At 45.6% G+C, this 22,383-nt stretch overlaps 1 protein-coding gene across 1 annotated transcript in view; it reads left to right on the top strand.

The window, feature by feature from the left end:
• Nucleotides 1-22,383, top strand: part of CAMSAP3 (calmodulin regulated spectrin associated protein family member 3) — a 97,752-nt gene that overhangs the window by 58,730 nt on the left and 16,639 nt on the right. Inside the window, 8 exon segments of the mRNA XM_029584460.1 lie at nucleotides 6,208-6,230; nucleotides 6,232-6,344; nucleotides 7,261-7,400; nucleotides 9,053-9,146; nucleotides 11,913-11,958; nucleotides 17,410-17,490; nucleotides 20,315-20,333; nucleotides 20,335-20,387. Of these exon segments, the coding sequence (XP_029440320.1) occupies nucleotides 6,208-6,230; nucleotides 6,232-6,344; nucleotides 7,261-7,400; nucleotides 9,053-9,146; nucleotides 11,913-11,958; nucleotides 17,410-17,490; nucleotides 20,315-20,333; nucleotides 20,335-20,387 (569 nt within the window).

Below are 22,383 nucleotides of genomic sequence, written 5' to 3'. Positions count from 1 at the left end.
TCCTGCAAGCTGTTCATTTGTAGATATTCCACTATCCTTTCTTTCAGTAAAGTCTCCATTAATTTTCTCACCACTGAGGTCCAAATAACCAGCCTGTGGTTGACAACCTCCAGTCCTATTACCACTTTTACGAAGAGGAATATCCCCTTCTCCAGTTGCACGAGACCACGCTAGAAAAGGCCATGGAACAGAATCTGTCTCCATGTGGTCCAAGGTGGTGACCTCCTTGTCCTACTTGATCTCTCGTCTGCCTTTGACACTGTTGATCATCATCTCCTGATTTACTGCCTAAAGGACACTGACATCGATGGCACTGCCCTAAAGTGGTTTGAATCATCCCTTTCTAACAGAACACAATCAGTTACATTCTGCCCTGGAAAGCTCATTTATGTAGTTCCTCGAGGCTCAGTTCTCTGCCCAATACTAGTCTGCATCTGTAACTTCCAGTCCTTTAACATCCATTTACAGATGACATCCAACTCTACAACAAAATGGGATCTGAGCATACTTCATCCATTACCAATTTCAACAATTGTCTTAAAAGCGGTAACCCAATGGCTTTAGTAAACACAAACTCAGACTCTAACCTCTGAATGCCTCTGGCTCGGCCACCAAGGTTATCCCCTACAGTCGCTTCCCTCCGTAGCAAGTACCACCTTACATGCCTTTAAACAGAATGCATGGGGGTAATCCGTTCAGTGCAGCAGCTATTTATGAAAATATTTATTACCCTCCTCTAACATGTTACTGCTAAGTGGAGTACAACCACTCTCGATACAATCTTAAAATAGAAATTATAACAAAAATATAAAATAAAGCCAAAACAAACTTAAACATGATACTATTAAAACAAATTAGTTAAAAGCTTCTTGGAAGAGTAAAGTTTTGAGCTGCTTTCTAAAACGTTACTATATTATCAATCTCTCTCATCTCAGCGGTGCAAGGAATTCCGGCAAACAGGGGAAAGACACAAAAGCTTGGACAACAGTAGTAACCACATCGGCTTTAGCAGAAGGAACCACCAACAAGAGTTTTCTCACTAGAACTAGTGACCAACCGGGAGTACAAGGAATCGATAAAGTTCTTTAGCTATGTATGTTTCAAACTTTTTAAAAAAGTAAGAACTACCATAAGCCACTTGCTGGCAGACTGGATGGACCAACTTGGTCTTTATCTGCTGTTATTGCTATGCTTTGTAAGTAATTGGTACAAAGCCTTGACCAAAACATCACAGTGGAACCCCTCCAGCTCTAAAAGTGGTATGATCTCCTTCATGTATCTGCACCAGATTCGCCAACTCTACATTTCCTTGCTAGGCATCATCTTGCTACTATGATCCATGCGTTTATCACCAGCCAAGTTGACTACTGCAACCTCTCTATTCAACAGCATCTCTCGGCACCTTGCGAGGGTGCTCCAGCTCCTACAAAGTATGGCCACAGAACTTTGGTAGATGCAAAAGCAACTGACCATATGGACTTGGATTCAGAGACCCCGCTAAACACTGGGCCTTGACTTTTTACGGTCCAGGGTAACTGATATCCAGACTTATGGGAAAAGCGCAGAACATCTTCCACGGCCAAGTCCAAAAAGCAAAGCACCTTCAAGTAGCATTATCTGAATTATCAAGGGGCTGCTATCATACATGAACCAATCAGCAGGCAGAGAATTGGCCACAGAGCTTCCTCCTGCCTCGGACTCCATCCTAGTGCCTCCTCCCTCAGCACAGACAGAGGAAAGAGGCTGCAGCCGAGCAGCGACGTTGGCGAAATACTGGGTGCTCTCCTGGAGACCCGGAGTTGTTTTGTCTAAACCCTAGGTCTCCGGCTCAAATCCGGAGAAGTTCCCGGGTATGCTACTGCTACGTGTTCTTCAATCCCAGGGCCTCCCCTTTCCTAGTCCTCTCTTTCTCCTCGTCTTCTCCTTCCCCCATCCCTGAGATCTTCCTGCATTGATACTTGAGAACCCTTTTTCCTCGCCCAATAAAAAGAAAATAAATTAGACCACAAGCAAGGTTAGAAAAAACTATTTGATGACGTAAAATTTGAAAAAATTGGGACTGTTTTGTCACGTTTTGCGAGCCAATCTGCCCCGAGCTGTGGGGCTGTGGCCTGAGACCTGCAGCTCCCTGTGGTCCGACCTTATTGGGGGAGGGAGTGGCTTGAAGGCACGAAACAGTGCTGGGGCAGGGAGCAAACAAAATCCTAAAATCTGTCGCCTGGCCCGGGAGGTGACCTAAGGTGCTGCTCCCTCTGAGCAGCCAGGATGGGCCTTTGCCTGCTCTGTCTCTCTTCTCTCTTAGTTCCCCGCTGCTCTTCTCTCTCTCCCCCCATCTCACTCTCTCTTTTTTTTTTTTCTTTTTCCCCCTCTTTTCTCCATGGCAGCTCAGTTTGATACATTTACGCTTTCTCTTTCTTTGCTCTTGCACGCAGCATGCCATCGCTTTTTGTTTGAAGGAATCTGGGAATAAAGCCTCCCGTGGTAACGTATCACTTGCCTGATTGTACAGAACAGACAAAAATGTCATGTCTGTCTTTTTTGTTTTTTTCTTTATTATTTGAACTTTTCAGCCCCCCGCATCTGGTTGCATTGTCAAATTTTGTCTACAGCATGCTGCAACGATTCCTCTTGCCACTTGTTGGGCATACACACATGCTGACTGTCCTGGGTGAAGGGAAGAGAGTCGCTGAGGCCAGAATCTCCATTCCCAATGATGGGGAGGGTGGAGGGGCGGTAACATTACCACCAGGAGTGCGCTGAGCAGCTTTATCTCCCCAAGAAAGCAGTGCCAGGTTCCCGTTATTAAGAGAACCTCACGTGCAAATACTAAGGGTGGGTGGGAGGAAGCGCGAGATCTTCTGATTTGTACAACCAAAGTGGGAAAACGCTACATTGAGATAAGGCAGGAGGCCTAGGGTTAACCTCAAAAGACAGGAATGGCACCAAGGAATAAGTGGCTTGAGTTTTGGCTGTTCTAGCAGGCAATTTTCAAACTCTTTCTACCCAGGTTAAGAGCTTGTTGAAAATTGCCCACTCTGTAAGTGGTAAAAAAAAATACACATGTGCCACAAGGTGTACACATCTATCTGCATTGAGCGGAGGTGTTCACAGGGGTCAGGTCAGGGTGGGGAATACAGCAGTTTCATAACTAGGCATACTGTGTCCTAGAAAACTTTCCAGAGTTAAAGGAGGTGCAATCTTTCGGAGTACTTTTTCCTTGGGCAATTCTCAGAGGGAACATATGGGTGAACTTTGTCCCTATTCATACAGTTTTGAAAATTGCCTCCTGCATATACTCTGAATCCCGGGATGGTGCGCGTTTGAGGCCATGGTTCTGATTTCCTAGCCCCCCAATTTTTGTTTTTCACTTCTCTGAGCACATGAGGTACTTTTAGGATGGTTGGCAGATGGTTACGTGCTGGAGGTTGCAGCCTACTGGATGTTAAGAGCGAGATTGGATATGCCTGAGAAGTAGGGTTTGGAGCATCCTGCACATGGGCTTGCCAGCTGGCTCCAGATTTTCAGGACGGGTTCCTTAAAACAGCAAGTCCCTGCATGCAATGGAGTAAAACCAGGACTGGATCAACTGGTCCTGAAAATCAGGGTTGCCAGCTGGCTCCAATCTGCCCATGGCATGATACCATATTGTATCCGCACCAGTGTTCGGACGGCTTTGGGTGATGAAAAGAAATTTGAAGATGTGACGGGCAGTTCTGGAAGAGTGCAATCTTACCCTCTCTCATGCTTGATCGCCAGCTTTGACGTTCTTTCAGCCACAACCATTTCAAAGCTCTGCACAGATCACGCTCCTCCGATTTTTCTCCCAAATGCTCTCTCACTTTTGCCTGGATTGCTTCATATAGTCACAATTGGGAAATATTTTAATCCCCTGCTTCAGAGTAATTTGGGCCATTCTGTCTTTTCCATTGAACTTTCTTGGCCTCATCTGAATAAGGAGAAAGCCCTGTGCAATGCCTTTTGTAGGCACTAAAACGTCAAGTCCCAGGGTTTGCCTTTGCTTAATGACATTCAAAGAGACTCTGTTCTGTAAGGGGGGATCCTAAAATATATCTAGCTCTTGGCCCCAGTAGTTGTCAGACTGGAACTGGAGCTTTCATTGATCAGAAAGTGGGAACATCTGTCCTCTAACACTCCGGAGCCTTGAATTTAATTTAGAAAATGTATATTCTGCCTTTTCTAGCAGCTGCTGGTACAAGGGTGGGTTCCAACTTCAAATTACAGCATGTATTGTTGCAGTTCATTGCAATTAACCGCCCATCACAGCACCCTAAAATTGATACCCAGCTCAATGCAACCTAATTTACATCACATTCCAGGAGCCCGTTACATACAATAATTCTTAGGATAAATTCACTAACTACCAACCCAGCCACTACTTAATGCTTAGCTGCTCAAATAAATACCCTGTTTGACCAGATGGATAGATGGAATTAGATGAAAGTTAAATGCTGATTTAAAAAAAAAAGGCATAACAAGTTTAAATGTGATCCGCAGATTGATAGTGGATCAAATTGAAATGGTTATGCCTCATTTTTTGGGCTCTGCAGAATGCAGGACCAGTTTATCTCAAGGACAGTCTCTTTATATCAGCTTTTAAGACCGCTGCCCTTCAGTCTGTAAATCTTGTGGCTCCTTCTGCCAAGCTTTTCCAGATTGTAAGATTTAGGGACTTCTGGACTGCTTCTCTGGATGAACTAAATGAACACGGGAAACTGAAAACCTGCATGAACAGTAAATTGGCCGGCCTCTGTGTGTGTGAATCTGCAGGAAGGAATCGGAGCCTGCCTTACTTCAGTCATTTCTTTTAACCTGGTGCGGAGGGGCAGGGGTTATACTCTGTTCTTGGTTGGGGCTTGCTGGCTGGTGGCTCTCCTCTATGGCTGCATTCCCCCTTCCTCGTAATCTTGCTGCATGCTTGGAAAACCTCTGTGTGTGTCTGCATCATCCTAGCCCGTGTTCTCTGCCATCGATTGTGCTTTCACCAGGTTGCCGTTTCCCTGCTGCTGCCAGCTGTGCCAGAGCAAGCATGGGGGTGGCAGGGGAGGAGGACCTGAGTTTGCTTGCTCCCTTAGTCCTGAGCCTAGCTCTTTAAATTTGCACTGCAAAGCATTATGGGATTAGAAGGTCTGACATAACTACCAGGCCCCATATTGATATGTGAGGGCGCTGAGACACCCTCTGAGCCAAGATGAGCCTTGATTTTCCCACTTAAGATTACCATTCTGGAAACCGTGTGCACAGAAAAAAGGGAAAGAGGCTGTAACAGCAGCTGATCTGGTCTGGGAGAAAGGTTCCAGGTTTGCTCACCTGTCCTTTGAAATGATAGGGAGGAGAACGGGGAGCCCCAGCAGAGCAATGGAAGACTGAGAGGGGAAGTGGAGGGAGAAGAACCAGGAGGTTGGAGAAATGAGGAAGCTTTTCTGGATCTAGACTTGGAGTTTAGATTGAATTAGCCTCCTTTGCATATCTGAGCTCGAGCTGAGTTACAAATTGGGAACAGTAGTTTCCTTGCCCCACAGGGATTCCAATCCATATCTGTCCCTGAGGTAATGGATGGTGAAGTGACTTGCCCAAGGTCACAAGGAGCAGCGGTGGCAGAAGTGGGATTTGGCCTCCCTGGCTCTCTGCCCACTGATGTAACCATTGGGTAACTCCTCTGCACTTGTGACCACCCCTCAATTACAGCCTGCAGAGCATCTGTCCTTAGAGGACGAAGGAGAGCTTAGACTGTGAGCTCTGGTTCCCCGCTCTAATTTGTGAGGGGAGCACTGAGGGGAGGGCCTCTCACCATTGCTGACCCTTGTAGCCCAGCCATTGGTGCCCTGCTCCTGACATAGTGAGGGGTGGGGGAGGGGAGATCACCAGGTCCTCTGCCTCTCAGCCAGAGGGCAGTAAAGGTGAGGGATTCTCTCCCTCTATTACAGAAGGCAACCTTCACTTCCCAAGTTCTCTGGGACACTAACACAATGTCTAACCAGGATCCATGGTGCTGCCCTGCTTAGTTGGCTCTTCTCAGTCTGAAACAGGCGAATGAGTGTACGAGACGGTGTAGGGTGGGAGGGCTTGGAAGAAGCATTTTCCCCAGGACAGGTTCTTCCTCTCTCCCGTCACCCCATCCCAATACGTTTGGATGTCCTCTCCGCCAATGATTCTTACTTGTTTTTATCCTTTGTTCTCTCTTGACAGATCCGATACAGGAAGGACAAGGTACTCCCAAAGCACACCCTGCTTCCCTGATATTGCTGGCATAAAGGACCTCGCCAATGGCTGTGCCATTGCAGCCACCATTCACTACTACTGCCCCAAGGTCCTGCGGCTGGAAGGTAAACTGTAGACATAGGGCCCACGTCAGTCTGGGGCTGTCTTCTTGCTCCTGTGGCCCATAGTGCTTATGGGGATTCTCACATATCCGTGCCACGACACTTAAATGACTTTCACACTAGTAGTGTTTCAGTTCATGGACCTTAGTCGCTCTCTTCATACTCCTGCAATTAATGGCATGGCCCATGGTGTTTATGCTCAGCTTTCATGCTCTCCATGGAACTTATGGTGGCTTTGTTCTCACAGCGCTTGTGTGAGTACGTAAAACATACTACTAGATGCACGCACATGCGGCCACTAACGTGGAATATCAGTTTTGTCAGACAATTGGCATTTTGGGTCCCAGAGCTTGTGCTTTCAAGGTTTGTCCGGCACAGTGAGGTCGCTTTTGAGTTTTTCTTCTGATGGGTTTGTTTTGCACACAGTAGAATCTTTGGAGGTTGATACCTTTCATTGGATCAATAAAAAGATCTTCTAGACCATGCAGGTCCCTCCTTCAGGTTGTGAGGAAGGTGTGGGGGAAATCAAATGGAGACACTGCTTGTGCACATACCATGATGGGAATGAATGGAGTATACTGGGTCTCAGTCTCTTGGACTTAATGATGGTAGTCGAGGTGCTGGGATGCTGTGGCTGACCACCAAGCATTGGCATTTTCAACATTGTTTCAGCCTGCGTTCCCCTTCCCCAACTCCAAGGCTTAGCAGCATTGAAAGGCATGGGGCAACCTTTCAGTTGACCTTGGAGGGGAGAGGGAGTATAGATCCTAGGATGGGATGTGGACAAAGGCTGCCTTCTGTTCACTGTCCTCTTTCTCCTCTAATATCTGCCTGGTTTTATAGCACTGCTATTGGGAACAGAGAGCAAAAGAGAGAAGAGGCTTGCGGTATCTATTGATAGCTGCTATTTCCTCCATAGATGTGTGCCTGAAGGAGACCATGTCCGTGGCTGACAGTCTGTACAACCTGCAGCTTATCCAGGACTTTTGCAGAAACTACTTGAGTGGGAGCTGTCCTCTAGCACTGGAAGACTTGCTCTATGTCCCCTCAGTGCTTAAGGTAAATCACACTCTGCTCATCTGTCCTACCCTTCCTGTCCTCCACTATAATACAAGTTGTATGTGCTCTTAGTGTTTGCTGAGTGCAGCTTCAGATGTTCTCCTGAGCTGCAGAGTAGGTGGGAAGGCCAGGCCCTGTGATCCAGGCAAGAGGCAGATGCGCAGCAGCCTGGGAGCCCAGATGCCACGTGCCAAAGCAGATGTGAAAACGGGGGCTATGTGCCGTACGGCTTCCAGGGAGGCCGGGTCCCAGGAGCTAAGGAGAGGCAGCACAGCAGGCAGCAGAAGTGTAGCTATGATTGGATGAGGAGGGAAGGACTGGAAGACAGAGCAGAGAGTTTGGGGTGGCAGGGCATACTGGAACAGCAGGAGCCAGAGACCACAGGGCTATGGCCCACTCACACTGACATGCACAGTGCCCACACACACTTGCAAGGGCAGCGCTCTCCTACCACATTCAGTCACTTATTGTATTATTTTCTGATGTACATCATTTTGGGCTGACTTTGTCACAGTGACACACACACAGACCCTACCCTACTTACTCCTGTGCACACACTCGCCCACACAGATGCATGCATGCAACCTCCCTTCAGCCTTCCCCACAACCTCTGCACACAGGCAACACTGCCTAGAAGGCAAACGGACTTCTCTCCGTAAAGTATTGGGAGAAAGGGGCAGGAGAGGCAAGATGCTGCTTACTTGGTTTGTCTGGTGGGCCAAAAGAAGCTGTAATAGGGACGGACAGTTTTACCAGTGATGCAGAAGAGTTTGCTTAGTTCCAAAGATCCACCAATGACCATGATGTGCCGTATGTCGATCCAGCCTCAGAAGGGGAGCTCTATTTCCCCTACCCCCATTCTCCGAATAGGGATCAGAGGATGGAAGGACCTGAAAGGAAAGAATTGCCTTGGGAAGAGTGTCTGCCATCAGCTGATTATTAGCTGCAGAGGCTAGTGACTCTTTGGATCTGGTCTGGAAAGAGATCTAGGAGACCGAACCTGCTTTGGTTTCTAATCTGAATTTACTACAAAAGACAGCTGGAGAGTTAGAAGTAAAAGGTGATTTTTAAGGAACATTATCAATATAACCCCTGATCCATTGACTACTAGCAGTTTGGGGTACATTCGGGATTGGTGGGGCAAGTAGACACCCCATGTTCTTCTAAAGTCCCAATAATAAGAATACAAAGACATTGAGTTCTTGAAAAGTTACTGTTTAACTTGATTGCAGATGAAAATTCATAGCAGGTGCACTTAAATACAGACCTGAAGATCCTGAAAATCCCAGGTCTAGTCCCTGGTAATCTGCACTCCCTGACAGTAGTACTCTTCTGAAGAGATCCTCCCTGCATACCTCTCTAGATGATACTTGTAAGCTGGATGCAGTCTCATATAGAACTCGTTGACTCTTAATTCTAAATGGCAAACTTTCCTTACTAATGTCACTTATCTTCTGCTCTGTGGCTCTTATCGCACACCTTGAGTGCTCCTTACATTGGAGGCAGTTTGCAGGGGTCCCAAACTTGTAATCTCAGCATTAGCTCACAGTGGGCTCCTGGCCAGTGACGGGATGCAGTCCTGGTTCTAGGCCTACACTGTGAAACCCCACTAATCCCTTTCTCTCCCCATCACCTCTCTCTTTCTCTCGCAGGTTAACATTGGGGCCTTCCTGGCTGAGCTCTTCCTCTGCTTTGAGGTATTGAAACCAGACTTTGTGTGTCCCAAGGAGGCAGCAGATATGAAAGGTACGAGCACAGCCTTAGCCACTCTCGGAATGTGTCTGCCATGGCACTCTGACATCCTTTGCTGTCCCGTGTGGGTTATTCGCCATATAGGTTACAGTACCATCAGTGTTCACCACCAGCTAGGGCAATATCAATTTAATTTAAAAATGTTATGGGAGTTTAGCCCATTCAAAGCAGTGTACAACCAATTTACATAAAATAAGTGCAATAATACAAGACAATTGGCTAAGCAAATCCATCGTAAAATACACACTCCAAAACGGAACCTTCGCTCAATGAATAAAGGCCTCCTCAAAGTCCCTCACGCAAGAACCACTCGACTGAACATAACATGTGAGAGAGCCATATCTATTGCCAGCCCCACACTCTGGAATTCAATACCAATTGGAATCACTTCCGCATAACCAACCGTCCAACCAGATCCTCCCTCGCAGGTACCCTACAGACCCCCTCCCTCAAAATTGCTCACCTCACCTCCACGAGAGAAAGGGCCTTTACCATAGCGGGCCCTACACTCTGGAACTCCCTTCCCACCTTTCTCCGCCTTGAACCCTGCCTGGCCACCTTCAAAAAAGGTATAAAAACTTGGCTTTTCAGAAAGGCCTATCCTGAAACCAACCAAACCTAGATGTACCCCTAGTACCCCTCTCCTTGTCTACTCCCCCCCTCCCCCCTTATCCTAAGGCAATATCTCATTGCCATCCCCCCTCCGCCTCTCCCTTTATCGTACTGCAATTTACAAAATTATACAGTTAAACTGAGGTAAACAATCTTACTTTAGTTGCAACCACTGTAAATAGATCCTTCTGTAAATAAGTTCCTGCTATTTTAACAGTTGTTCTTTTATTCTCCATTCCATGCTACCTATCTTTTCCCTCCTCTCCTGTCTCCCTCACCCCTCTCCTCTTTCTCGCCTGCTCCCCCCCCCCCTCCCCTGTTCATTGTAATTTCCTCCTTTTGAGTTAATTGTAAACCGGCGTGATGTGCCATACGAACGTCGGTATATTAAAAAGTTGTTAAATAAATAAATAAATAAGGACTCAACCAAGCATCAAAATGTTAAAAAAAGAGCTGTTCACCACAGCCTACTCAGATTCACTCAACCAACCAGCCCACCAAATACACACGCAACCCAACAACAAAAAAAATGCTACATCCCTAGATCTACCAAAGAACTCTTAACAATGGATTACCCAACCGACTTCATATAGTATATATTACTTCATCCGAAAGATACTTTGAATTGTTAAACACCCCCTGCTGTTACAGATCCAATGTTAATAGCTCACCCAACCTATACACTTTCCTCCTCTCTCCCTCACTTATTAACCCAATCCTATATGTAACATCTTTGCTGTATGTAATATCTTTACTGTAGGTAATGAGCCTTACAAGTATTAACTATTATATGTAATATAAACATAGTCACAGCATTATATGTAATGCTGTGACGATGTTTATACAACCTGCTTCATGATTCTGTGAACCGTTAGGCGAAACCGAATGACAGTATACAAAACATGTTAAATATAAAAGCAAAGTATAGTATAAAAAAAACAACCCAGAATATAATCATCGATCTTATAACCTGCCCTCTCCTCCCACCATTGGTCTGTGAAGAATAGTTTAAACAAAACAGCAGTAGGAGACCCTTTAACGACAAATAAATAATATAAAAATAGGCAAGTTCCTTCCATCTGTATTTCAATCCTGAGGAAGTACCGGTATTTTAAAGTTTGGGGTTTTTTGGTTTTTTTTTTTTTTTTTTTTTAAAGCTCCCTCTGCATAGTCTCTCCCGCTGTTGGTTTTGGTATTTACCAATTTATTACTTTATTTACAATAATTTCTATTCTGCCTAACTGCCAGGCTCTGTTCTAGGTGGATTATAAAACACACACATCAAATAAAAAAACAGTACATAAAACAAAATCATGAGAGGTCTAGAACGGGTAGATGTGAATCGGTTATTTACTCTTTTGGATAATAGAAAGACTAGCGGGCACTCCATGAAGTTAGCATGGGGCACATTTAAAACTAATCGGAGAAAGTTCTTTTTCACTCAACGAACAATTAAACTCTGGAATTTGCTGCCAGAGGATGTGGTTAGTGCAGTTAGTGTAGCTGTGTTTAAAAAAGGATTGGATAAGTTCTTGGAGGAGAAGTCCATTACCTGCTATTATTAAGTTGACTTAGAAAATAGCCACTGCTATTACTAGCAACGGTAACATGGGATAGACTTAGTGTTTGGGTACTTGCCAGGTTCTTATAGCCTGGATTGGCCACTATTGGAAACAGGATGCTGGGCTTGATGGACCCTTGGTCTGACCCAGTATGGCATGTTCTTATGTACAAATATAATCGCAGCTAGCAAATGCTTCCTGAAATAAATGCATTTTATGAAGTTTTCTAAAGATATCACCCTCCTGCCATAATGACCTTTTATTCTGCAAAGCTAGTAAAACCAACCAATGCAAATTCCAAAATACAGTCATAAAAATAAACCCAATTTCACATAAAAAAAATCTAAATGTAAAATATCCCTATTCCAAAAACTTTTACCCCATATAGTTTGATTAAATAAAATTGCTGTAGCTCTCTTCCTAAAACACAGATCTGCTTGCTCCCGTAGCTCCTTTATTTAACGAGTGTTTTTTTATCCGCTTATATCATCAGCGTGCTAGGGTCACGTGCAGAGTCCTTGTCCTCGGTCTCTGGGGAAGTGGGGGTGAAATATTTGTGTGCTCTGATCTGACTGATCTCTTTCAGAATTCCCTGGGATGCCCAACTCACCATCCCCTTTCAGTGGCAACAGGTGAGTCTTGAGCAGCTGTTGCTCCTTCTGACCTTCCCCCTACTTCATTCCCGTCCCCCCCCGTCCCCCCCCTACTTCATTCCCCTGTCCCCCCCCCAAAAAATAAATGATTCCTTTCCCTGACCACCCTTTTGGCCCTATCTTCCATCCATCCTTAATGGGGGGCCCTCCCATCTCTGCTCTCCTGCCTCTTCTCTCCCCTCTCCCCCCCCCCCCCTTTTCTTATGCTTGAAACCACTTAAGGGCCCCTGGGAAAACTTTTGTGGCTTGGCCCTTTGCATTTTTATCAGATTTAGATTTTAGCTTGAATTTCTCTCTCTCTCTCTCCAAATCCAAGCTTCATTGACCGGATGAGAGGCTACAATTTTGAAAGCTCGTCAAAGATCTAGGAAGTTTGTCCAATAAAAAGGTCCTCCCTGCCCTTAATTCCTGACATTCAAGTGGACTAACGTGGCAGCCACAATGCTTGCTCAAGCACATTTATTGTGAACATCCTGAGTGGCTGGCGGCTCTCCAGGTTAGGTTGGGACCCAGTGCCCTAGGTGTCTCCTCCTCCCCCTCCAAATTAACATTCAGGCCCAAAGGCTTCCCACCCCCCCTTGAGATTTGGATAATTAAACTCAACAGTCCTGATGACCCTACCGCCACCCCTTCCCAGAGCAATACTGTAAAACCGCACAAACTAGATCTCATGCCGTTAAATATTATCCTTTGCTGTGTGTGTGTATTCGCACATATACAAATATGTTTCAGAAATCATGCCCGTGTCTGATAAAGGTCATCTGTGGTATTTGGAGGTAGACTGCCTAATAAAACATGGAGAAATACCTACATTTATAATTTTAAAAGAAATCCATACTGACCCCAATCTCTGAAATGACTGAGTGGGCAGAGGCATATTCCCCTTTTTATATTTACTATGAGGGGGAAAAAAAAAAAGTCAAATTCTGTTGTCGCCTAAACAAAGACTTTCTGAAGTTACACAAAACTTTGCAAAAAAAAAAATGCCACTCACAACCCATATAACTTACTACCATACCAAAAGAGCACGAACTAGCATAACTCAAACAGTAACTGCCCTATATGAAAAGGCAACGCTGCAAATATTCCACTGACCCTAAAACACCAATACCCCACCTGTTGGGGAAAACAGAACAAGCTGGACTTCCACAGATACCTCCCCTATGCAGGGCCTGAGATAGCCTCCCCTGTGGCCCTGGCCATTGACATTGAATCTGGGCTTCCAGTAGTGGAGCACTCGGGGGAGGGGATGGAACATAGTAAATGACGACAGATAAAGACCAAGTGTCCTATCCAGTCTGCGACTGTGAGACTGATCTAATTTGGGTAAGGGCACATATAAAATCCTAAATGCAGCCCAACGCTAACTGCACCCCCCTTGCCCATGTCCTTCCAAACATGCCCAAAACCTGTTTGCAATGATGGTCTACCCCGGTGCTTTCATGGGACCCTGTTGCAGTCCTGCCATTGCTGTTTAGGGCTGTTACCTGCTGCTTCCGTGCCCCATGACCCCAGTGCATTCTTTGAAGCAGATGCCCTCCTGTGTTGGGCTGAGGCGCAAATCCTCCTCCAGCCCCCACGGATGTGCCTGCTTGCTCCCCGAGCTGGTCATTTAGAGGCTCGGCCTGCCCGAGAGTGAGTAGGGCCATGGGAGCTATGCAGCCCAGGGGAAGGGGAGGTGCCCTTGCCCGGAGCCCTGTGCTTCCTGGCATTGCTCCTACGTGTAGGCTTGCCTTCTGACTGGCTTCCCTCCAGCGAAGTTTTTCAGTGGAGGTTTTTGATTTTAACCTGCTAAGAAGTAAATATGCACAAAGGTCCCTTTGCTGGAGAAAGGAGCTGGCTGCATTGCAGCCACCAGGATCCGAGTGTGACCTTTCTCAGAGCAGGGGGATTATCCTGCTGGCTATGCACGTTCAGGTGCCACCAGAGAACCTTTTAATCCATCCCCGTGAGGGGATGGGCAGAACTTCCCAGCCTTTTAGGGGAGCAGGAATCCCCTTTCAACCTCCACATGCAGCTTTCTGATTTTTGATGCCCGAGCACCAGATCCCGTATCTCTCTTGCCCTTGTGGGTTTCAGCACTATTTGTCGAAGCAGAGCACCTTGAAGGACATCCGCACTCTCTCTACTCACAGATTCTGCAGCAGGGCCGCTCCAATCCCCATCTGGCAGACTGAAATCTCCAAAGAGCAGCACGTCCTCACCACCTTTTGGGATGCCTTCAGCCAGATCTCTGTCCAGCTCTTTGGTTTGAAGACCAGGCCAGTTTAAAGGAAGTGCCAGCATCTCTTTCCTAAGTCAGCCCACAGCACTTCTTCCGTATCCTCTTCAGGAGGCTTCTCACGGAAGCAGGTTTCCATCATAGCAGCAATGCCCACGCCTGCCCTCAGGGCCTGCAGATCTGGAAGTGTGCACACAGCTGATCTCCCGGGCCTTGCTGCTCTTCCTAGGCATCTTTTCTTCCCTTCTGCTTTTGTTCTTTTCTGCATCCACTTCCTGCATTTGTGTGTGTTGGGGGGTGAATTTCCAATTCAATTGACTTCCTTCTGGCACCTGATGACGCAGGATCTGAATTTCTCACATAAGATCCTTTTCCCTGCCACAGAGAGATGTAGCTCATCTTCACCTTTTTTAGTCTTATTATTCCATCCATGGCCCCAGCTGCCAACATATCCAAACCCTTTTCCTCCACACCAAGGTTTGAGCCAAGAATTGACGTTCTCTATATGGCTTCGCCTTTCCCTTCCCTGGCTGGGGAACAGATAACATTTCTGAAAAGGCAATTGTCTTTGCCATGTGCCCAGGCTGCTTTCCCCAGAGTCTGGAAATATCTCCGTACTGCTTGGATGCTGTTTCTAGCGAGGACGTTGGTCCCCAGATGAATGATGTCACGCTGCGTGCTAGTGAGAGCCCTTGGGCTGCTGCTAAGTTGCTACTGCCTATTTTGTGCAAGCACAAACTAGATCTCGACAGGCGGCAACTGACTCGCCAAGAGTCAATCTGCTGTCTGACCAACCACCTCCCCCCTTGGGTGAGCTCTGGTGTTCTGGTGGACGGAAGGACTTGCAGGCTGAAGACGAAGCTGAATCAAGGTCCAATCTGAGGTCAGGTGACCAGGAAACGAGCTGGGTCAGAGACAGCACAGGATGGGTGGGGAAGGCAGATGGGAACAGAGAGAGGAGTAGGCATGCAGGCCCACTGGGCAACCAGTACTGCTTGTTGTGAAGGCACTGGGAAAGTGCAGGATGAAATGAGCATGCATGCAGGGGTGGATCGAATTATATACCAGTAAGATGTTTAGCCCGCCAGAGTGGAGCTACATAATGTAGGTTCTTAAGATGCCAGTTTTTAGATAAAAACCTTTCCCACTAGTTCTGTTTCTGGGTATTTCATTTGGGTTTTGAACTTTTGTGGCTTTGGATTCTTTTGGGTGAACACTTAATTGAAATTAAACAATATTTGACCTACGTCCCTGGCAAACCTATTTAAGAAAAAAACAGACTCTAGGGGTGGGTGACAGAGATGATCAAGCCCCTTTGAAAATCTCTTAAAACCTGTAAGACTAAGCCAAGCTTAAAATGAAGACTCTAGCAAGATTTTGAACAGAGATCTGAAATATATATATACACACATCCTCCTCCTACACAACAGGGGATAGTCCAGGGAATGTTTGACTGTGTTCAAACATTTTAGAGGAGTCAAGCAGATTGGGCTTGCTCTGAGCTTATATCTGGATGGATTGTGTGACATGATGCAGACTGTTTTACTCCACCAGCGCTTTAATCCCGCATGTGAATATCCCGTTCAAGGTTTTCAACTCCCAGGCGCAGGAGGAAACCCCCTCTGGCATTCTCTTGCTGGCTTTCGGGGAGTTTTCCTGTCTCTATCCACAGACCTCGACATGGTCTCCTCTACTGATCGGATCCCCCTCCTCAAGCAGCTTTTGCTTGGCTCTAGAACTGTCGCTCACAGGCTAGAGCAAGGCTTCCCAAATGTTGAGCCACTGTCAGACAGTTTTGTAAAATGTACGAGATCCCCCAGAAGAAAATTAGCAGCGGTGCAGGTCCTTTAACCAATCGCTCCACTCTCAACCTCCACCTTCTGCAGCTGATCCTCTTACATCCCAACCTGCCCCCTCTTTTGATCCTCACAGCTGATTTTTCTTATAACTGTCAGTCACTCCCTCTCCTTTGTTCCTTCTCCCTCTCATTACCCATCCCCTTTATCTCACCTCAGCCTTACCTCCTCTCGAACGCTTCTTTAACATCCTCTCACCCCCGCCGGCTCAACTTACATCCCCCTAGTCATTCCCTCTCTCACCATCCACAATCAATCCCTCTCCATATGCTCAAACCCTCCTGCATCTGATTTTCCCCCCCCCCCCCCTCCTCCAACTGTCCTCCTGGCCAGGGTCAGCGGCAACTTTTTCTTTGGGCCCTGGGGCCAAGGTTGAACGAAGGTAGGCAAACTTTTTCTCTTGGGTTGATTCAAAGGTGGGTAGGGAGAGAGGAGCAGTGGGCATTCTCCCCCCTCCCAGCGCATGCACCCTGAGCCCCTCTCCTCACGGCAGGTTCCAAGCCTGAGGGTGATCTGCACGGGACGACGATGTTAGCAAAGAAGGTCAACGTGCAGGATCTATGTACAGACCCTGCAGTGGGCCCAGGTTTTTCATGCACGGGGTTTCCTGTTGCAGGGCCTGTGAGCGTGTGCTGACTTTCACGCGAAGGCTGTGGCGGCTGGTGCCTGAAAAGCACTGCTGTTTTGAGGCAAGTGTGACCCCTCCCCTCCCCTCCCATTTGGGACACCCTGAGCTAGAGAGATCCAGCGCTGTAACTGCAAGTTGGCAGTGCCCTTACGAAAAAAAAAGATTCTCTTTGCACTGAACGGGTTAAAAGACAATTCACAGTCATAGTGGGTAATCTGCGGGGGGAAAAAAGGTACCAGCCCCACATATAATCTGTTTTCCCATAGCCTCTCATCCTGCCATAGCTACTGCCGCCAGCACCTGCTTAGAATTGTTTGAGGGTTTGGCTAGCTAGCCCTGTCAGATGATGACCAGAACATGAGTCTCTCTTGACTTTTTATCGGTTTCCCCTCCCTATAAAGGCTGAGGTTTGCAGCACTTGCAGCAGCTATTTGTTAAGTTGCTTCCTCGGGCTGCAGAAGGAGCAATTCCCCCCCCCCCAGCTCCCGACATACACGCACATACAGCGAGGCTATGAGTGCCACTTCTCCTGCACCCTTAGTATAAGAACGGGAAATGGGACAGGACCAGCACTGCTCCTGATCTCCTCTTCCAGAGGTCTGATTTGGCTGATTGAGTTTGGTTTTCTGGAAGGGGGGGTGGTATTTCTTTAAATTAGATTTTTAAATAGAAAGAAATTTGGTTAACATGCTTCTGTCTTGTTTTTTTTTTTCTTCTCTTCCCAGCTGTGGATCTCCAGTGTTTCACCTTCAATCACCCCTCCCTCTCTGGGGGTCAATCACAATCTCCTACACAGGGATCTCCAGGTGAGGGCTCTGTCAAGATTTAAACCCTGGGGTGAATAGTTTCCATTGATAAATGCATGGAGGATCTAATGTATGGTCTTGATGTACATCTCCAGTCCTCCGTCACTTGCTACCTACCGATCGCTCCCCCTTCCTTCCTTCAGGGCTAGCACATGGTATTCTGCTCTCAGAAGTTTGGATGGGTCCCAATAGGGACCGTGAGCATTCAGAGTACCCTCTGTGGCTAGGCTGCTTCCTTTCATGTGCCCAGCATTGTGTGGATTGGGGGGTCATTCCGAGATGAGGCTGTGTCAGATTGTGTCTGTCTGACCGTTTTGATTTTACACAACCCCGACAGCCACCTATACTGCCTTTCCTTTCCTGCTGACATTGTCATCTCCCTCTCAGTCTTCCTTTATGCTGTCTTGAGGTGAGGCTGCCCAGAGAGGCCAGATTAAACCCAAGCCTGTAATCCAGTACCCTCTTTCCATGCAACTCCTATCTCATGCACATTCATTGTGGATATCCTGACAACCAGACTGGCAAAGAGAGGCTACAGGACCAGCTGGAGAAACACTGCTTTAATCAGTTCTTAAATAATATGAAGAACCCTTTGAAAATATTCTATCCCCATCCCATTCAGAATAATATAATTACCATTGAACAGCACTGTAAAGTATCTAAAAGCCTCTGGATTCCTTGTCCATGAGATGCAGTCACTCCTCTAGGAGGGCTCTTCTTTTTTTCTTTATTGCTGGAGCCCTACCTCCTTCCAACAGTTACCATTACAATTTAACTGAGAACCCCCAAAACTCATTTCATTTGTGTCTGACCTAGTTAAATGTTTTCTTTGGGTCTCCAGAAGTTAAAAAAGCAAAGTATGCAGAGGTCTGGGTTTGAGAATACTTTCCCACATAGATTTGTAGAAGACTGCTGGCAGTATTTTATAGGGATGTACATTTGTTTAAAACGAATAGTTACAATGCGATGAATGTGGCCATATTTGTTTCATTCCTGGATCTCTGAAACAAATGGAGGAGTCTCACAAATGAAACAAAATATATTCATCCTATTTGTTTCCCATTCAAGTCTATGGCTCATTGAAGTTTATGGTTTTGCTCTAAGTAAATGAACAGGTGTAGTTAACTTAGCAACCAACTCTTGCCGGTGTGACCTCACAACCTCGTCAGAGCTGAGGCAGGACAAATTGACAAGGAAACCACACAGAAGACTAATCGCAATGAAGCATCTTGCTAAACTAGCCTGTCAGTATCCATAATAGAAATCTCACTTTGTGGCGCAATGCAGATGTGTAATAGAGATCTTATATGATGAAACATTTAATTATCCCCTAGGTCTCAAAAGGGTACATAAAGCAGTGTTCCATGTACTGGTATCTGTGCTAAAAGTATGATGAAAACTTAAATGTTTATAATTTTTTTGAATGATCATCATATAAGATCTCTTTATCACACATCTGCATTGCGCCATGAAGTGGGATTTCTATTATGGATACTGACACAGTTCTTATCCTGCCAGACCTCTCTATAACCCATTCATTCCTACTTCTTTGGACTTTTTTTTTTTTTTTTTTTTTAATGGGAGCAGAGAGATTTTCTGGCTGCTGTATTTGGAGAAAGGCAAACTCCAATTTAACCCAATTACTCCTTAAACGGAGTAAATTCCTTCAGCATTGCAGAGAGCCGCAGACGGATGTGTGCAAGCTCTAAGCCGCCCTTACGAGCTGCCTAAGGATTAGTTGTCTTAACCAAAACTCGATAAATATTATAAAATACAAAAAATAAGACACTTGCTGGAAAGTTGAAGGTTTAAAACCAATTAAAAGGAGTATTTCACACAGTTTAACTTGTGTAACACATTGGCACAGAATAATATGAAAAGAAAATAGTAGAACTGGGTTAAAATATAGATCAGACAAATCATTGAAAGGATCTAGGAACATGGTTAGAAAACAAATGTATCCTATCCTTAGTGCTCTCCTTCAGGATAGTAATGGGAAGTAAGAATTCTGGATCAGCTCAGGAAGGAATATGTGCAGACAGCAGAAGGCAGTGAGGGTAAATTCTGAATGTATGACAAGACCCACTTTCTCCATGAATGCTGGGAGTTATCTGAGGTTTGCAGTTGGGGTTAGATTGGAGCACATCATGTTTCCTCTAGCCTTATGCTGCCAGTCTAATGGCTTATTGTTAAATCTTGTGAAATTATGGATAATGGGCATTGTGGTCTGAGGGATCATGCTAGTTCTCCATGGATAAGAGGCAGAGTGGATATAAGACTTATTGACATTGTCTAGGAAACCTATGCACCTGGTTTCTTCCTGGGTGAGAGGGCGCCAGCTCCCCACCTATCCTGTTGCTTCAGTCGGTCTGCTTTACATACCTAATTAATCATAACTGACCGAGTTCAAAAGTGCAAGAGGCCTGGTATCATTGTAAGTGGTGAAGGCTGAGAATTGGAAAATCATGACTTCTAAATTTCTGTTCAATTTTGAACATAGAAATGACAGCAGCAAAAGACTGATACAGCCCATTCAGTCTACCTAGCAAGGATTTTAGGTTTGTAACTGCCACTCTGTGCAGGTTATATCCACGCTTTACAAGTCACTTTTTCTCCCTTTATCTCAGTTCATATCTCAAATCTGTAGTAACTTTATGCAACCTTGGTAAATCCTTTGGTGGTGGTGATGAAGCTATTGTGATATTTTGTTCTGAGTTGGCAGGATACATGGAGGGGGAGAGGAGAGGAACCATTGCCAGACCCCTCAAAATAACCTGAGCCTCTGCTTCCTTTCAGTAACTATGGGTTTTCTTCTTTGTTTCAGGCTCTCCGCGACACTGTTCTTCAGTATCACATGTCGAAAGCTTTGGCAAGACCTGGAGCAAAAAGCAGCTGAGGTGAGTGGGGAATGGCACAGATGATTACTTTTTTTTTTTTTTTAATAATTTATTTATAGGCTTTATGATGATTAAGAAGAAATTAGTTATTACCTGATCCTTTCCTTTCCTTGAGTCCAGTCAGACCAGTCCAGACAAATGCATTATGCTCACTGACCAGTAGATGGAGACAGATTAACAGGTTCACTGATGTTGCTGCTTATATGCATCTGTGCTGCCTTCAGCCTGCCAGTATTATCTGTAACTGGACAACATCAACCTTCATCATTATCGATGTATATAACTTTAGCAACCAGAGGTTTTCCAAAAAGAAGTAACTAAAAAGCAGGAAGATCAAGTAACAGAGTTCAGAAGACACAAATTGAGCACTTTCATAGCATTCTCAATATTTTCTATTTTACTATGCATAACTGTAAAATCTCTAGCAAATAATTTTTCTTTATCATAAAGCTGTTTAACTTATTTCTAATATGGTAATCCATGTTTAATGTTTGAGATTTCTATTTTTGTGCTCTCCTTCCTGCGGAACTTTCATCTAAATTAGTTGAAATAACATGAATTTGACCTGTGAGAAACTGCTCCATGGCTGACATGCCTTCCCATAAACTTTCAAAATTAAGATGTTTAGGTCTCGTTAAGGAAGGAAGATTAAGAAAAGGAAGATTTCTGATCCATTCCCCAAGAAATAGTTCCTTCTTAATAACCTTACGGTCCAAAGCTGACCCTTGCAAATCTCTTACCAACTCCATCTAAGATCTTCAGAACTGTCCGTTAGCTAGCAGGCTTTCACTGCCAAAGTTTCACTGCTTCCCACATTTATCCTCGCAGCACTTCTTTCTAAATTAGCTGGAATCGTTGTCAATAAGACAGTACCATCCTCAGAAAATGGAGCTATGGGAGGGTTTCTGTACTCGGTATCACAGGACTCTGTAACCAGCTTGGGCCCCAACGGGTCTCCTTCCACCCCTAGTGGCACTAAGGACTGAACCGGAGTTGATGCCACGCTACTAGGCCAAAAGGCAAGAGCCAATTGGCCCAAAAATAACCTGCAAGGGAGCAATTGATGGAATATGTGGGGTGCCCCTTTCACTTGCTCATTTAGGAGAATTTCCAGGAGGTGCTCCAAGCTCGTTTGTAGATACTATTTAGTTTTGAATTTTCGTGGCGCAAGATGCTTCTTCCAATCAAAACTCCAACCAATTCAATCGCCCTCAGTGCGCGTGAAGTAGCGCACAAAGAAGCAAGCTCCTTTGCCATGCTCCTTCATGTGCGTGATGTAGCAGCATGCCCACCTCGGTGCCCTGCACCTTCGGTGTCCTCGCAGGGCAGTGGTATCTGCAATCACCCGGGCTGGGAGAGGAACCGTGATCAGATTTCTGTAGGATGGACAAGGGACAGATGACATGGAGGAGGAGGGGATGATTTCTTACTGTATTTTTGTGGTAACAACTCCATTGTACGTCATCCGATAGTACTATCAAGAATGTTTTAAGGCAGAGACTTTTGTATGTTTGCACCACTGGGACAAAACATGTTCCAACCAGGACTAGAGCATGCAGACATCAGGTCTAAAATGGGTAAAGGGGAAGAGTGAGTATAGAGCTTATTGGCAAGGTCTGGGGTCAGGCCCATTAATTCACTTGCTCTGCTCTGCATGGAGATAAGTGGGCTTTACTCCAGACCTCGTAATGTGTGATGTGATCAAATTTGCAAATAGCATAAAATTATTCAAAGTACGGTAGTTAATACAAGTAGATTATGAAGAGTTGCAAGGAAACTGGGCATCGAAATGGCAGATGAAATTTTAATATGGACAAGTGCAAAGTGATGCACATAAGGAAAAATAATCCTAATTTCAGGTGGACAAGACTGGGTTCCACATTAGGAGGCACCACCCAGGAAAAGGATCTTGGCATCATTGTGAATATTGTTCTGTTATTAAGGTGGCGGAAGGATATCCAGGAGCCAATGTTAGACACGTAGGCTGAGATTTGAA

The sequence above is a fragment of the Rhinatrema bivittatum genome, chromosome 19, assembly GCF_901001135.1.
Source record: "Rhinatrema bivittatum chromosome 19, aRhiBiv1.1, whole genome shotgun sequence".
Taxonomy (NCBI): Eukaryota; Metazoa; Chordata; class Amphibia; order Gymnophiona; family Rhinatrematidae; genus Rhinatrema; species Rhinatrema bivittatum.
The sequence above is the reverse complement of the archived record's forward strand: the minus strand, read 5'-3'. Positions and strand labels throughout refer to the sequence as shown.